The 16,945-nt window shown below is 46.6% G+C and overlaps 1 protein-coding gene across 22 annotated transcripts in view; it reads left to right on the top strand.

The window, feature by feature from the left end:
- Nucleotides 1-16,945, top strand: part of KTN1 (kinectin 1) — a 98,215-nt gene that overhangs the window by 73,840 nt on the left and 7,430 nt on the right. For 9 of the 22 annotated variants that reach the window (XM_035103800.3, XM_060271034.2, XM_060271026.2 and 6 more), the window contains 13 exons: nt 56-93; nt 1,104-1,194; nt 1,279-1,347; nt 1,867-1,904; nt 2,417-2,507; nt 5,665-5,751; nt 9,940-10,014; nt 11,168-11,257; nt 12,242-12,322; nt 13,364-13,453; nt 13,537-13,629; nt 15,804-15,875; nt 16,670-16,753. In XM_035103800.3, the coding sequence (XP_034959691.2) occupies nt 56-93; nt 1,104-1,194; nt 1,279-1,347; nt 1,867-1,904; nt 2,417-2,507; nt 5,665-5,751; nt 9,940-10,014; nt 11,168-11,257; nt 12,242-12,322; nt 13,364-13,453; nt 13,537-13,629; nt 15,804-15,875; nt 16,670-16,753 (999 nt within the window). The remainder of the gene's footprint in view (nt 1-55; nt 94-1,103; nt 1,195-1,278; nt 1,348-1,866; nt 1,905-2,416; nt 2,508-5,664; nt 5,752-9,939; nt 10,015-11,167; nt 11,258-12,241; nt 12,323-13,363; nt 13,454-13,536; nt 13,630-15,803; nt 15,876-16,669; nt 16,754-16,945) is intronic. The other 13 variants (XM_060271046.2, XM_088674466.1, XM_088674462.1 and 10 more) reach the window with 2 other exon arrangements.

Genomic DNA, 16,945 nt, shown 5'->3' on the forward strand with positions numbered 1-16,945 from the left:
CAGGCAGGGGTCATGACATTGTTAGCTAAACTGCAAATCCTTTCTTCCTTGTTAGGTTTCTGCTTCTTCGTCAATCAAGGACCTCGAGGCTTTGTAAGTAAACCGAGCGGAGCATCTACCACAGTTACTTTGCTCTTTCACCCAGCTTTGTGTGATGGCTAGACCAGGCATCCCCAAACTTCGGCCCTCCAGATGTTTTGGACTACAATTCCCATCATCCCTGACCACTGGTCCTGTTAGCTAGGGATAATGGGAGTTGTAGGCCAAAACATCTGGAGGGCTGCAGTTTGGGGGTGCCTGGGCTAGACTCTTGATGTGGTATGGGGTGTGTGTGTGTGTGTGTGTGTGAGAGAGAGAGAGAGAGAGAGAGAGAGAGAGAGAGTGCACTCACGACCACATTTCAATTATAATTTGGCATTGTCTAGAGCTGTGTTTCCCAAGCTTGGGCCTCCAGCTGTTTTCGGACTACAATTCCCATCATCCCTGACCACAGGTCTTGCTAGCTAGGGATGGTGGGAGTTGAAGTCCAAAACCAGCTGGAGACCCAAGCTTGGGAAACACTGGTCTAGAGTAGCATTCTGCACCAGCCAAAGGCCACCACCTTCCTGAAGAGCTGCTTCTCTCTGATCTCCTTCAAATGTGCAGTGAAAGTTTGGCACATCATTTGTTGCCAGGCAGATGAGCAAGAGCAGCAGTCATCAGTTACTTGGGGAAAAACATCCATGCAAAACTGTTTCCATACAACTCAGCCCAAACTTTGCTCCCTGGTCATGTAGAATAAAACTGTTCTGTCTTGGGCAGTGTGTCAAATAATTCAGTATCTGCTTGCCAGTTCACATGTCTGCCACAACACAGACTGGCAAGAATTATCACCTGAGCACTTAATGCAGAGAAATCTGGGAGGTTCTGTAAATACTGTGATCTTTCCTTAACGTACATAAAACCAGCATGTTACCTGCTCTGCGAACCACTTTCGGCTTATACCGTCAAAGAGAATTAGGATGCACATAACAAAAGCAACCTCAATAAATTGAGTAAATAAACTGCAGATCTGATTGTATGCGAGAAAGGAATGTGAATTAACTTTTAAATTGTGTCCGCAGACTGAAAACGAAGCAAGAAGAAATGCAAAAGATGGAGATCTTACTAGATGAGAGGGGGAAAGAAGTCTCTCACCAAAGGAAAGAGTTGCAGGTGTGACAGCATAGGGGCCTGAGGAGGAGAGGGGCAAGAGAGGTGAATGGGCAGCCATGTCTAACACATCATCCTGTCTTGCAGGTTGTACAGGAGGAGAATCGGTTACTAAGAGCACAGATTCAGGAAATAAAGCAGGAAAATGGTGAACAGGTATTTCTCCCGGTTGCTGATTTGGGGTGCACATAGAGAGAAATGGGGTAGTATGTTGTATCTGGAGGCAAAATCTACGGGGAAGTAAGATCTAAATCACCCGCAGTAACTGCTTCCTGTGTGCTGTTGAGGTAGGGAAGGACACATTTTCCTGCATGATTTCTTGGTGGATTCTCAGGGAGGGAGAGGTTTTGGCTGTCTCTCCCTTTGCATTGATCCTTCTGCAGGCTCCACCTGTGACCTGTCACCGCAGCCTCTGTGTTTTAGCCTTGAGAAGCTGGTCGGAAGAGAGACGTATTGACAGAGGGGCTTAATAAGCACCCACTCTGCAGCTTGTGCATATCCCTTGCCTATTGACCACGAGCTGATTGTGCAAACCAGGTTGCAGTGTGGCAAACCAACCTTTGGATGCTGCAGCCGAAAGCAACATACTGCTGCATAATTAGTACTGATAAAAGCCAGTCATCTGCCAGCCACCTACCTGCTTCTGTTTAAATAAGGTGTCTTAATCTCTTTCAGGAATCTCTGGCCATCAGGAATGAACAGCTTCTACAGCTGTAAGTATTGGTAGTCAATTAGAAGCCAGTTTTAGCAAGTAAGCAGCAATGTAAATCAATCTGTAATAATACTGTTACCCCAATTAAACTGTAATATTCCCTTTTCACGGGTGAAGGCAAATATGTTTATTTTGGATGGAATGGATAATACTGCGTTCCTAGTTCTCTTCCCTAGCTGGTCTTCCCTGCTTAAATTGACTCCCCGCTCCTGTTTTCTCTCCCACCAGAAGTGCCTTTTTCTCTTCCTAAATATGCTGCCAGGCTGCCATTAAACACTGTCAAGTGTAATGTGTAGTTGAGTCCTATAGGGGCTCTCGCGTTTATAAACTGTGCAAGCTTCTAGCCTTCATGGCCCAAGGGAGAAGAACCTTGACATTTTTCTGGGCATATTTTCCATGGAAGGGCACAAATGGGGTGGGGGTGGGGGAGTCCTCCAGAGTCACAGAGCCATGTTCTGCGTGGAGGGGGGGGTTCTCAGGGTTTCTGACGCTTTCTATTTCCTATGGATTCAGCATCACAGGGAAAGAGGGTGAGATCACCAGCCTCCAGAAGGAGCTGGGCTCCTTGAAACATGCGGTGGAGCAGCAGAGGCAAAAGAACAATGTAAGTAGCCTGGAATTCACTGGGGGAGCTTGACTCTGCTTTAAGGTGCTTCTTGCCCCTCATGTGGCTGCTGAGCAGGAAGCGCTCTCCTCTCTCCTTCCTGTAACAGCTAGAGCAGCCTGGCTTTCCCAGTAGCCAGAAACGGATCCGGCTCTGCGTGGTAAGAGACTGTTGCACGCAGCCTACTGGATTCCCACCATTGGGGGCAAGTTGAGCTCTGTTTTGCGGGCAAAACCTCAGAAGGCCGGAACTGAGCTTTGCATGCCTAGGTGTGTGAGTCTAATGAATACGAGGAGGGGGAAGGACTTTGGGAGGCCGTATGCAAACGTGGGCAGACCTGAGCTACAGAAGGTCGGGGAGTTCTTGCCAAGTCCAGGAAAGCAAGCTCTTTTCACCTTGTTGTGTGCCTTAATTTCACCTGTTCCAGAGATCCTTTGGCTTGGCTTGGTTTCCTTCTTAAATTTGGGCAGGGGAACCTGTGCCTCTCCACATGGCGTTGGTCTGCCGCTTCCATCATCCCAGGAATGGCTGGGGCTGGTGGGAGCTAGAGTCCATCATCATTTGGCGGGGCCACAGGCTCTCCATCACTGCTTTAAATCCATGCGTTTTCATTTAACCAAGGCTGAAATGTTCCGGGCAATCAAATACTCTTTTCTAAGGTGGGCTTTGTGTGGTGCCTGTCTGTGTCCTTTAGAACTTCCCTTTCAGCCAGCTTTTTTTCCTTGGCAAGTGGAGTACAAATAACTAATCGAAATAGAAACAGACTTTCTGGGTCTCCTCCCTGAAATTCACGGGGTCCAGCAACACACTGGAACAGAAGGGTGTCCTTGATTAGCGTTTGCAGACACTTTGCACCCTTGTTGGGAACGGGTGGGAGCAGAACTGATGCATGGGACCAAAACTGTTCTCAGGGAGCTGTGTTATCCTTTCAAGCTTTCAATGCCTGTGCAAAAAATATCCCCCACTCTAAATTTGGGATGGACGTGATACCTGGGCTTTTTTTCTTTCTTTTTTTCAGTAGCTAGAACTTCTTAGGAAGTTTTCTAGCGGACACCAGCTTAGCTAGAAAACGAGAAGCAGAACACAGCCCTCAAAACAAACGGATGGATATTCTCTGGGCGACTAAAGGCCACTTCAGCCCTATAGTCCACTCATTATTTGTTTAGAGCAATGTTGGCTTGTGCTGCTTATTCCGCATGTGTCTCCAGAAGTCTGCTCCATCTGTTGCTTCCTCTATCCCAGGAGCATTTGGAAACCCTGAAATGAATCAAACAGTTACGTTTGCAGATGGCACTTTTCCTCCTACAACCATGTTCTCAATTTTTCTGTGTTATTTCATATCAGTGAGAGTTGAGATTTCCCTGAAGAGCTGAGCTTGTGAGGCTGGGTGTCTTCAGGCCCTCCCGGCCTGTGTGTTGAAGCCCTTTGAACATGTTACAGTGCTACATTTCTACATTGCAGGGGGTTGGACTAGGTGACCCTTCCAACTCAACAATGGGTGTTTATAGAATTGTAAACTAGTGAAGTAGCACAGTTGCAAAAAAAGAAAGAAAAAAATACAATAAATAAGCTGAAGTATCACACCCCTGAAATGCTTTTCATGTCCCTAAGCTTCCTTTAAGCCCAACCATCCCACAATATAAATAATATAAAAAATAACTTTAAAAAATATTAAATGTGTCCCTCTTCAAACTAATTTAAACACACAAAAACTACATGCACACATTCCTAGTTGTGGGTAGTGCAGTTGGGTTGAGGCATGGCTAAAGCAGGCCCTCATTGAGCCTGCCTAGTACCAATAGGACACCCCCCCCCCCCAAAAAAAATCATGCAGTCCTAGGTAGGCAGCAAAAAATGAGGTTTATAAAGCCCTTGGTGGGCCATCATATGCTGAAGTCAGCTCGGTGGAGCAGAAGTTGCATAGGCCTGGTGCACTCGATCCTTCATTCCACCATAGTTGATAGTGGAGATCTGCCTCCACTCTCAGAGGCAATATGCTGGGGTTCACATGGGGAGAATCTTGTTGGACCCAGGTCCTGGCTGGCCACTCTGGGAGCAGGATTCTGGACCCAATGTACCTGTTGCCTGGTCCGAGCAGAATGGCTCTCAGGTTCTTATAAGAAGCCACTGTAGAGTAGCAGGAATTGCCATTGCCCTGGGTTCAGGGGCAGGCGGGTGAAATGCAACAGATGCCAAAGGGATCCTCTCCCACAATTGCTAATTTCAGGAGTCAGCATGGCGATGGGAGTAAAGCCCTTCTAGTAGAGTGGCTGAGAAAAGCATAGAAATGATACAATTTGACTTACTTCATTAGGATACTGCTTTGTTTGCTCTCTTTGAAATACAACATTTTTGACGCCGACAAAAAAGTTAGCCCTCTAGTCTGCCTCGTGGTCCAGCCAATGCAGCACGCCTTTCACCTTCTCTTGGAAGCCACCTGCAATTTGGTAGGAGGGTGAACGATTAAAGCTACTAGGGATTCAGCCTGAGACCATGGCTGGATCTACACAGATAAAAAAAAAACCTTATTGGAAAAATTAGCTCCCAATGCAATTTACCATTGACTTCGGATTGCAGCTCTACATCGCCCTCTGGTGTCACATTTCCACAACACATTTATAATGTAATAATTGGCCTGTGTAGCTGAGTCCCTTCTGTATGCAAAGGATCCCCTCTGTTTCTGAGCTATGCACCCTCCCTAGGCTGACGGCCCTGACTGCTGCAGGTGACACTGAATTGCTGTTGATTTCTGGGTTACACAGGTGAATTAAAGCTTGGTTGGTCCCAGGGTGTGTGTGTATTGCTCACTTTTGAATACTCCTCCTCCTTCCTCACAAATGCAGTCAAAGTGGGGGGGGGGTAGGGGGGTTCCTAGTAGTGATGCTGCAGGCAGAGCCAGGAAATAGAATGGCAGGACATTGGGGAAGAACAGCCTTTTTTTTTGCTTTTGAAAAAATCCCCCCACCCAGACAAATTCTCTTTCCCTTTTTAACATCACACTTTTTTTTTGCTAGTGTGCCTCATCTTAATTGACCACCCAAATCATTTTGCAGTAACCTGCGCTTAAATGCAAGCGCTCTCTCGCTCTCTGAAGTGAAAGCAAGACACCGTTTGATTATTGGCTGAACTGAAACCATATCTTTCTAAAAACGATTAGGACCTTCGAGAGAAAAACTGGAAAGCAATGGAAGCATTGGCCTCAACTGAAAAATTGCTGCAGGACAAAGTGAACAAGACTGCTAAGGTTGTAATACTAACTGCTAGAAACAACTGCATTGAAACTAGAAGTGATTCGGCAGCCGCCTTTTAGAATCAAATGGAAGCATTTAGCTTTTACTGCAATTTTAAATACACTCTGTTCTGAATGCTCTCTCTCTCTCTCTCTCTCTCTCTCTCTCTCTCTCTCTCTCTCTCTCATACTGCACTTTCCACCTCTGCTTGTGCATGCATGTCATCTTAAACCTTCTCTTTATTTTATGTCCCCCTCCCCTTTTGATTTGTGAGCATGCTGTCTACTCTTGTTTTGCTTGGAACAGTTGCTAGAGCTAATAGGGCTGTGTTCTCCCTCTCTCCGCCCCCCTGGAGTTGGGAATCACACCTGCCAGCATCTTGTTGGCCACCCAAACATCCTCTCACTTTTGTGCCCAACGAAACCTGTCCGTCATGTAAGGACTGTCATACTCGGTGCCCTTAAAAGAATGTTGAAATTAAACACGCAGGCCACGATTCAAGCCGGTTTTAAAAAAACAAAAAAACTTTCCCATTTATTTTGACAAAAGAGTTAATCACAAGCTGCACACTCTTTTACTTCATTGGTCTCAGCAAAGGGTATTGCCCAGCTGTGCCTTTTGGAGTGTTTCCTTACGGTCCAGCAAGGGCTGCTTTTGCTTTTCATGCACACGGTCCTTGAAATGGCAACGATTTGGAAGCGTTCAAGCCAGGCTGGGATTGCAACGAAATTGAGATACCTGCTGCCACGGCATCTCCCAGTGGAGTGTCACTGGCCCACTTTAATTTTTTTTGCAAAAGAAAGGAAACAGCATAAACGGAATGTATAAACGGGTTAAGCAAAATTTTAAATCTCAAAATAGCCTCAAATGTGGACCCATGGTGTGAAGTTTTGACTATGGTGTGAATTTAGATGTGGCAACCCAGATCTGGCAGCTTAAGCGGGAAATTCTAAATTTAAAAAGTTAAGTGTTTAATATAAATGAACAAAATACACAAACTGGGGGAAATGCTTATCAGTGGTCTGCAAGGAGTAAATATTGACACACAGACAGCTAATAGTGTGCCAGTTTGGGGTTGTATCCAGTGGGGTTCCACTGCTATGACAGGACTTCTGTTTCCTCTATTTTCCCTGTATACCCCCAAAATCCACTCTAGAAGGTCCTCAACCCTCCAGAGCTTTTGAGGATGCACAGTGATCTGGGGTGGACTAGAAAGGGAGAGGAAGTTCCTTTGCACCAGCAGAACTAGAGTGACGGATACAACCCATTACAGTGGTGCCTCACTAGATGAATGCCCTGTTAGACAAATTTTTCGCTATATGAATAGATTTTGCGATCAGAGGTTGCCTCGCAAGACAACGAGGTTTTCTATGGCTGCCGCTTCGTCTTGCGAAGCGTGGCCATAAAAACCGCCGATCACAAAACCTACAGGGCATTCCTCTAGTGAAAGGGGAACAAGCTATAGCGTGGGAGGAAGGCAACGGAAGATGAGCTGTCAGCGCCGGTCAGCTGATCTTCCTTTGCCTTCTGCCCGCACTGCAGCTGGTTCTTCCCCTTTGTGTTCTGCTGGTCTCTGCTGATTGCCGCGAACAGTGAGGGGCAACCGGCAGAGATCAGCGAAACACAGTCCGATCACGGCTGTGTGACAGGCGGGGTGGGGGAAAGGCGGAGGAACAGATCGTTCCTCCGCCTTTCCCCCACCCCGCCTGTCACACAGCCGGGGGACAGAGCCAAAGATCGGTGGGCGCTGCTTGCAGGGGTTGACAAGCCCCGACAAGCAGCGCCCACTGATCTTCGACTCCGTCCCCCGGAGCCGTTCCTTTGCCTTTCCCCCACCCCGCCGGTCACACAGCCGGGATCGGATCCTCGTCCGATACACAGCGAGGGTCCGATCCCAGCTGTGTGACAGGCGGGGTGGGGAAAAGGAGCTTCTCCTGCTTCTTCCCCCCCCCCGCCTGGCACACAGCTCTCTTGGCTGGGGAAGGCAGGCAGGCAAGAGAGCAAGCGCCTGCCTGCCTGCCTGCCTTCCCCGCCGCCAGTCGCCCAGAGCCCATAGGATCGCATTGATTAAGTTTCAGTGCATTCCTATGGGGAACCACGACTCACTAGATGAATTTTTCGTAGGACGAATTGAGTCCTGGAACGAATTAAATTAGTCTAGCGAGGCACCACTGTACCCTGTTTCTCATATTTTAAGACATTCCCATAAAATAAGCCATAACAGGATTTTTAAGCATTCAAGGAATATAAGCCATACCCCGAAAATAAGACATAGTGATAGGCACAGCAGCAATGCCGGCCGCGGCAGGAGGAGGAGGAAAAAAATAAGACATCCCTTGAAAATAAGCTATAGTGTTTATTTATTTTTTGAGGAAAAAATAAATATAAGACGTGTCTTATAATATGAGAAACACGGTATATGAACAGATTATAAGGTCTGCTGGTATTATTATTCTGTTTCAGCTTGCATATTTTCTTCATTTAAGTGCAGTTTTGTGATTTAGGACTCCTAGTTTAAATCTCGTCGGATTCAGGTTGCTGCAGCTGAATTCTCACTACCCTGTCAAATCTCCACAGGGTTCAGTAACTTACAAATACCTGATTTTTAAAAAATAATAAATCTGAGAAATCTGAAGTCTTTTCAAATGCTTAAGAGAAACAGATATGTAGTTTAAACTACATAAGTAAAGAATAGCCACCGTCTCCTGCCCCTTTAATTTGCAGCCCTTTATGCACATGGAATCTTTCCCCCCAGCCAAACTGACAATTCACTTCCCTGACAGAAGTGCTACTATTTAAGCTTATTTTAAAAATCATATCTTATCTTTTTTAAAAAAAAAAAACTTAACTGAAAAAATTTAATATAATCGTATCATCCACTTACTGAAATTACACAGAATTTGGATAGGATATGAAAGCCATTTAGCTGAAGAATAAGCTGCTTTGAGGCATGGGGCTGTAGAATCTCCTTCCTGGAGGTGTTTCAAGAAAGGGTTTTTCATTGGTGTTCAGTGCAATGCTCCACAGGGCCAGGAGTTTGAACTACGACAACGGACTTGAACAAGCTGCCCGCTCCATTGGAGTTCCTTCAGGCTTTGACTCAGCAACTTTTGTGAAAAGCCCCAACTTTCCACCCACCCCAACAAACAAATTTAAATAAAAGAAAATTGCAGTGGAGATGGTTTCAACCTCTGGCAAAACTTGGGGGAAATGAAATATTTAGACTCCTCCACCCTGGCCTCAAAGACTGAGGATTTTTTTGCCGGGGGTCCCCCCCCCTTAAGTTTATCCACAGACCTGTACCTTCTTTAAATTCTTACTGCTGAAACTAGGAGGGCAATAAAGCATTGGGGGGGGGGTTCCTGCCCTGTCTCTTGTGGCATATCGGAGTCTGCAGTCACGAGGAAGGGATGCATACAAGATTGCCTTGATCATTGGAGGCCGTGAGCATTCACGTTGCTGGACCGATGACGATGAGAGGAAAACGCTGCCCAGCTCTATCAATTGGTTTCTGTTTTGCTCTGCATTCTGGGGAAAGAAAAGGCATGGTGCGGGTGGAGATTGCCTCTTAGTCTTAAGGAATGTCCCGTAGCATTTTTGAAAGGGGCAAATCTTTCGAAAGTCCTTAAATCAGGGCTCGGAAACCTGTGGTCCTCCCAGACATTGCCAGGCTCTGAGCTTCCCCTGCCCAGCTGGCATGGCAAAAGGTCAAGGGCTAAGAGGAGCTAGAGTCCAGCACCATCTGGAGCCAACACCTGGCTCAAAAGTCCCATCATTGGGAGAGACCTCTCTGGTTTGCCAAAATTTCTTCCTGGTCTGATTCTTTGGGGGGGGGGGAGTTTTATTGTGAGCAGCTAGATCAGCAAAGGGGAACTGAGATCATCTCCAGGCGATGATGCGCTATACTTGTGATTGGGTTTTGCACTATACTGTGCTCCCAGACGTGCTCCCCTGGGGTACACCCAGCCAGATGGATGCCCTGGGATCTGCTGGAGGCTTTGAGAATCCTGGACTTAATAAGTCTCAAGAACATGTCCTGAGATGGGCTTCATATACGGCAAATGGTGAAGGGTCCGTTGCAACAAGAGATGCTTGAGTGAACTAGCTACCTGCCCCGAAGCCCCTAGGCGTATGTTTAGTGCACTGTAAAAATGCTAAGTTGTAGAGATGTAGTAGAATGGCTGCCTTGCATCCCCTCCCAGGATGCAAGAGCCAAAGGGAATAATGGACAGAACATACATGCATATCCATCATCTGATGACTTGGAACACCTGAAGGTACCACCTCCCACCCAGAGATCATTACTTTTTCATAGTTCTTACCTGGGGTCACCTCAAAGGAAGCACTCTTTTAGTGGAGATGATTCACACGCTCGGCTGAGATTCAAGTGATAGGAAATCAAGGGGAGTGCACGCATGTGTGAACTAGCCCTAACTCCTTCCATAATAAGTGACATGTAGATGGGAGCTGAAACTCCCCACTTACAAAGTGAGCTTTCCAGACGGCAGTTTTAGTTGCTGTACAACGTTGAACCGAGTTTCCACCCCCCACCCCCCCCACCCCGTTGACAGAAAGGGGATAAAATGGGGAATATGGGAAAAGCACGGCCACAAGAAATCTCACTTTGATGCCCGCTTCAGTACAGAACATTGTTTTCTTGTGATGTCTTAATGGCCAGGTAAATAATATGCTTTGCATCTGATCCCTTAATTACTTGGGCCTTTCAGAATTTGCGGCCCATATATGGTCTAATTCAAATGGAAATCAAGGATCAGGGCCAGAACTTCAGACTGTATTTTGAGTGTGTATTCACTGGAGATGGGGGAAGTAGCCATGTATTTAAAAGTCAAGGGCAACAAAGGATGAGCAATATAAGGGGCAGGGGAAAGGTTTTGGCCCTCAAAAAATTTCTAGGAAAAAAACCCAGTTATAGTGTGCGTAGGTGGGGGTATACCACAGAATAACTTGACAGTCATCGCCCCTTGATAAAGGTCCCATCAAAATGTGTTGGGCTTTGCAATAATATCTCTTCCTGGCGCCTCTTTGAGGAATGCTTCTTCCAAAGTGAAGAGCAGGAACCTGTGATCTGGGCCTCCCAGAGTGTGGGTTGACCTAGCTGCCAACCCCACGTGCCCCTGGCATTCTGCCTCCCTAAGCCCCTTAAGCTAGGGAAAGAAATGAACAGACTCTGCGGAGGCTTCTTTTGAGAACTCGCTGAAAGTACAAAACGACACGAAGGCCAAGCCCTGAAGTGTTTTCTGCGGTGTTAATTCAAGGGTCGATGGGTGAAAAAACTGTTTCTGGCCCCTCGGAAACAGCAGTGCTCAATTAGGGAAGGAACGTTTAGCCCAAGGAGGGAAATTTTATCTTGCCATCTGGTGGAAATTTTGCACTGACTCGACCCTTCCTCCTTTCACTCTGTCAATCCAGGAGAAGCAGCAGTATGTGGAGGTTGTTGAAGCGGAGACAAGAAGCACACTGCAGAAGCTGTTCCCCATAGTGTCTCTTCCTTCCACCTTGGTAAGATGTGCCGCGATTCTGTGCCTCTCCAGTTGCCAGCTGGCTACAGTGGAAGCAACGCTGTTTGCTTTGTAGATGCTCCTGAAGAGTGGAGTGACTAGGCTTCCTGGCTCAGAGCTGCTGGTGTGCACCTCCAGGGGCTCCTGCTAATCTGTTTCCCACTGCTCGCTTGTATGATCTAGCGGCATTGCGCATTTAAAGGCTGCTTAGTTTTGTATCCCTGTTTTATGCCTAAGACTCCAAGCAAATTGGTGACGTTTCCTTATCTCTTCCATGCAAGCGTAAGAGCTGAATCGGACCGTTGGTCGGTGGTCTAACTTGGGCTGTAGTTCAGTGGTAGAGCATCTGCTTGGCCTTCAGAAGGTTCTGGGTTCAATCCTTGGCATCTCCAGATGGAGCTGGTCTTGGAAAGCCACTGCCAATCAGTGTGGGCAATACTGAGCTAGATGGACCTACCGTAGTGGTCTGACTCTGTATAAGGAAGCTTTCTGTGTACTGCTCTCCCAGAAAGTCAGGCAGAGACTGAACATGAGGTGCCTCTGAACAATCTTCTTAGGCGATCACTTGTGTAGCCAAGTAGGATTGTCTTCCATGAACACAGTCTTAACAGTGATTCTGTAAGTGACTGTGGAGGCCAATTGTAGATCCACACGTCCTTCCACGGTGGGGACATAGGTTTCCGGGCAGAAGTTGATCACGGTGAGGGCTTGCCAAGCGTGCCTTCCTCTTAGCACGTTTATCCCTTTTGTCATGAGTTCGAGGTTCTTCAAAGCCCATGACACCTTTGGTAAAGGCTCTCGCAGGCCAGTGTTTCCCAGTTATCAGTGTTATCTGCCTCTTCCAGATACTGTGTCTGGATGGAGGATAGGAAGAGAAGTGTGAGTAGAAACCAGCCTAGCTTAAAGAGGTAGATTTTACATCCAGATGGAAGGGCAGCTCTAGCTAGCTGGTTTTTGTCATTCTCGATTATCCTCTCTTGCGCAGAGCCACAGTGACTGGATGTGTGGGTTTGAAAACGCAGTAAGAGAACATACAAAAAATACATCTCGACCAGAGGAAATTAAGGTTGGTACAAGCGGCATATGTGGTGTGTGTGTGTGTGTGTGTGTGTGTGTGTGTGTTTTAAAAAGCCTTAAAGGAAGCTCTGCTCAGGTAAGCCAAAATTAATCTTAAATTTGCCATATACAGTCGTACCTTGGATCCCAAACACCTTGTGAGTTGAACATTTCAGCTCCCGAATGCCAAAAACCTGGAAGTGAGTGTTCTGGTTTGTGAACCTTCTTTGGAACCCAATCGTCCGACTCGGCTCCCACAGGTTCTAATTGGCTGCAGGAGATTCCGTGCCTTGATTTCCAAATGTTTTGGAAGTCGAACGGACTTCTGGAACGGATTCCATTCGACCTCCGAGGGATGACTGTAATGGGAAACTCCCTGGCTGATTTAACAATAGCTTCAGCTCTGGCTACGCTTCAGGAATTCTGGACGATGCATCTCTACAAAAGTGACCATTTAGTTACAAATAAGAGAAACTGGTTCCCTCTTGAAGGTCTCCTCAAAATTAAAACCTACTTTGGAGTGTGATACTGTTGCTGTTTAAAAGTAGCTCAGCTGGTTAGAGCGCGGTACTGATAATGCCAAGGTTGCAGGTTCGATTCCCCATATGGAACAGCTGCATATTCAGGTTGGGCTAGATGATCCTCGGGGTCCCTTCCAAACTCTGATTGTATGATGAGGGTTTTGTACAACCACCAGCCGCTGAATCTGGAGACCTCCTCAGACTCCTGCACCTTCAATCCTGGCGGCTGACCTGAAGGGATCACGAGAAGCAAGAGAAGCTCTTCTACATAGCAGAAAGCATATGGCTAATACAGGAACAAGTGCACAGACCTGTTCTTGCCTTTGCTGGAATAAGCCTGGAAATTGGAGGGAGATTGTAGGTGGCTGAAGAGGGGAGGTGGGGAGGGGAAATGTTCCATCCATGAATTTTGTTAGGTTAACTTGGCTTAGGATCCAAGCCATCGATCTCAGGCCAATAAGAGCAAACTGGTTGCTTTTTCTTGCCAACCTGCAAGATATTTATATGAGATTTATTTTTTGCCTTCACAGGCCATGGAGCAGAAGTTGAAGGAGGCAGAGGAGATGCATGTCATGTTGCAGCAGGAGTGTGAGAAGTATAAAGTGGTCCTTGCCGAGACGGTAGGAGTGTGTCCTGTGAAATTTACACACCCACACCACAATTTTCTTATGGGTGTTTGGTAACTGAATTTCTGTGTTGCTAGGAGGGGATCTTGCAGAGACTACAGAGGAGTGTGGAAGAGGAGGAGAGCAAATGGAAAATAAAAACCGAAGAATCGCAGAAGGAACTTCAACAGGTATTGTGGGGAGATCCTGCTCCCAGAGCTTCACTCTGGAGTTTCTCCTCTCTGCCCCTCTAATTTCTGGGGGTGCTCCATTTCCAGCATCAAGGGGCAGATTTGGGGGGAACACTATCTAAAACGCTGCTCGGGATTAGACGATGGCTCTACTGGCTGCTCCACTTTATGTAATTTTATCTGTGTATAAAATGTGAAGCTTGCTTTTCAGTGCAACGGCCCTTAAGTTGAGGGACAAAGGTAGAGATGCAGTTTAAAACATCAGTGCAACCCCCAATATGAAGAGGATGAGATAGGGAGCAATGGCTCATTTGTCATCAACACTAAATAAGAGACTGTAGTGTCATCAGCCTAGTCCTGTGGAATGCTCTGCTAATAGAGATTGAGCAGGCACCTTCTGTTTCAGCTTTTAAAAGCTTTCCAAAAATGTTTCTATGCCAAAAGGCATATGCCAGCAATTAGGAACACCTGTTTCCATAATGGTTACGGATAGCTGGTGGCTTCCACTCTGTGTGGCTTCCAACAAAGATTTAAAATACATTAAAATGTCACACATTAAAAACGCCCCTGAACAGGGCTGCCTTCAGATGTCTTCTAAATGTCAGGTAGTTATTTATCTCTTTGACATCTGATGGGAGGGCGTTCCACAGGGCAGGTGCCACTACCAAGAAGGCCCTCTGCCTGGTTCCCTGTAGCTTTGCTTCTCGCAGAGAGGGAGCCACCAGAAGGCCCTCGGCGCTGGACCTCAGTGTCCGGGCAGAACAATGGGGATGGAGATGCTCCTTCAGGTATACTGGGCCGAGGCCGTTTAGGGCATTTCAAATAAAAGCACACATTCTATTCATGTAAAAACACCAGGCAGGCCCCACAAATAACCCAGAGATGAATTTTAAATAAAAGGATACATTCTACTCATGTAAAAACACGCTGATTCCCGGACCGTTCGCGGGCCGAATTTAGAAGGCGATTGCGCCGGATCCGGCCCCCGGGCCTTAGGTTGCCTACCCATGGTTTAGAAGATCCTATGCTAGAGCCCAAATATATCAGGGCTGCATGTGGGGCTTCTGTTCCCAGCTAGAGGAGACAGTTCCAGACTGGAGGGGCTGAATGTTCTGATTTGAGGAGCCTCACATATTCAGTCTTATGGCCCGAGTTAGTTGCAAGCAAGGATCAGTCACGCCTCCTGAAAACAGCATACTGAAGTAATCAGCCTCTTGTACATTAGCTGGCAAATCTGCGATCGTGTATAAAAATAGCAGCACGTTCTTGAAGTAATATCAAGGGGATTAATCCTGTTTTTGAAAAGCAAAAAAAAAAAAAAACACCAACGCGCCACCAGTGGTGTACTTCTGTGGCCTTCCTTTGCTTTCATCAAAATAAATTAATCTCTCTTAAAATGATTCGGATTATGCATCCAGGAAGTGCTCACTGAAGCAGACTTGATGCAAATGGGGAGAGTCCCTACGCAGCCCCACCCTCTGGCAGCAGGAGACCAGCAGCACTTCATTGTTAACTAGGAAAGACCATCTGCCGCTGCATCTCCACCTTCCGTGGAGTTAAATGATCTGGGTTTAGTAATCTCCAGTTCACGGATGGGAGCTGTCTTTGCCACCTAGATGAAGGAGGTTTGTTAGCCCTCTCTGGTGTTCAGAGTGCTACGCATAACATTCGTGGTGACCTTTATGGGTCACAAAGGCCAAAGAACTGAAAAACAATGGACACTTACTGTCAGTGCAAGGATTTCCACTTGGGGCTTCCCTCCTCCTTCCCCCGTATGCTGCAAAGGGTTGGGGGAGTGTCCCTGGAACCTATTTAGGAAGGGGGGGGAGAGTGCTCCTGCACAAGTGAAAATCTTTGCACGGACAGATCTTTTAACAAAAGATTGGGAGTCCATCTAATTATTCGCAACTTGCAGAGTGTAAATGGAGAAACATCTCCCTCTCCTGTAGCGTAGGAACTCTGTGTTGCTTGGCAGAATTGATTGGAAGGAGATTCAGAACGCACAAAAGGAAGCTTTTCTCATAACGGTAATAGTGAGCAGCCACGGCAACCTGAAGCCAGTTGGAGTCTAGCGAAATCAGCAGCCCCTGATCGTCCTTTTCACAGTCTTGAAGAATAAGATGTTCATGTCCTTTTAGTAATAATAATAATAGTTATATTTTGTCTGATTGCAGATGCGCTCATCGGTCGCTCCTTTGGAGCAGGCGGTAGAAAGATTAAAGGAGGAAGTCAAAGAAGTTGACTCTGTATGTTTCGTTTAATCTGTACATGAAGCGTTACTTTATCCCAAACCTTCTTGGGGTGTTTGTGTAAAACTGGCCCAGTTCAGACATAATGATCCCAGTTTGAGAAACAGTGGACTTGGAATGAGCAGTGTGCCCACATGGCTCTCCTTGCCCTGACCCCTCCCTCACCTCATGCACCTGTCTTTGGCAAAGATTTCCTAAGCCACCGTTTCACACGACATCTGGACTTGGTGCAGGGGCACTGTCACAACGGGTCAATATATTTTTATTTAAAAGCTAATTTTTAAAATGACAAAGTTTTGGGGGCGGGAAACCAAATCTTTCCATACTGGCCATGGGCTAGTCACCCCCAGCTGCAGATTAAATTGCAGCCGTTTTGTCCAGAACTTTTAAACGTAGCCATTATGATATAAACGCTAGTTGCTAAACACCCTAGTTTTCAGTTACCATGGCTGGGTTTTTTTATTCATACCCACTGAAAGATAGGTCAGATCAGGGTATGAAATCTGACTAGCATTTCAGGAATTGGTGAAGCTGGTGATTAATGTAGTTCATGGTTAGCACTGGAAGAATGACTTTCAGCTTGGTGGTAACAAATGGAAATGTCTGGAAGCAGAGCGGACACCTTAGTATAAGGTTACCAGATTTTTTTCCCAATGAATCTGGGGATACTGTTCAACTTCAATGGATTTTGTATGGGCACTGATTTGTAAATGCGGGGACGGTCCCCAGGAAATGGGGGTGTCTGGTAACCTTACCTTAGCTTCATGACTTCTTTGCCTTTTTTTTTGCAGCTTAAAAAGGAACGAGAACATCTGGAACATGAACTGGAGAAGGCAGAAATAGAGCGATCGACGTACGTTTCAGAAGTCCGGGAGGTAAGCTGCCTGTCCAAATGCAGCAGTTATTTTTGCTCTCTGTTGCACTCAGCGCATGGCTCTGGTTGGCCCAAGGACAAAATGTTTGCTCCCCTCAGGGGCGTTTGCTGTGTGTTTGTGACTTCTAACCACGGAGCCAGAACAGAGGGAAAGGGGGTGGCAGAAGGAGATGCATCTTAAAGCCTCTGAAAA

Source organism: Zootoca vivipara, chromosome 1, assembly GCF_965207765.1.
Source record: "Zootoca vivipara chromosome 1, rZooViv2.hap1.1, whole genome shotgun sequence".
NCBI lineage: Eukaryota > Metazoa > Chordata > Lepidosauria > Squamata > Lacertidae > Zootoca > Zootoca vivipara.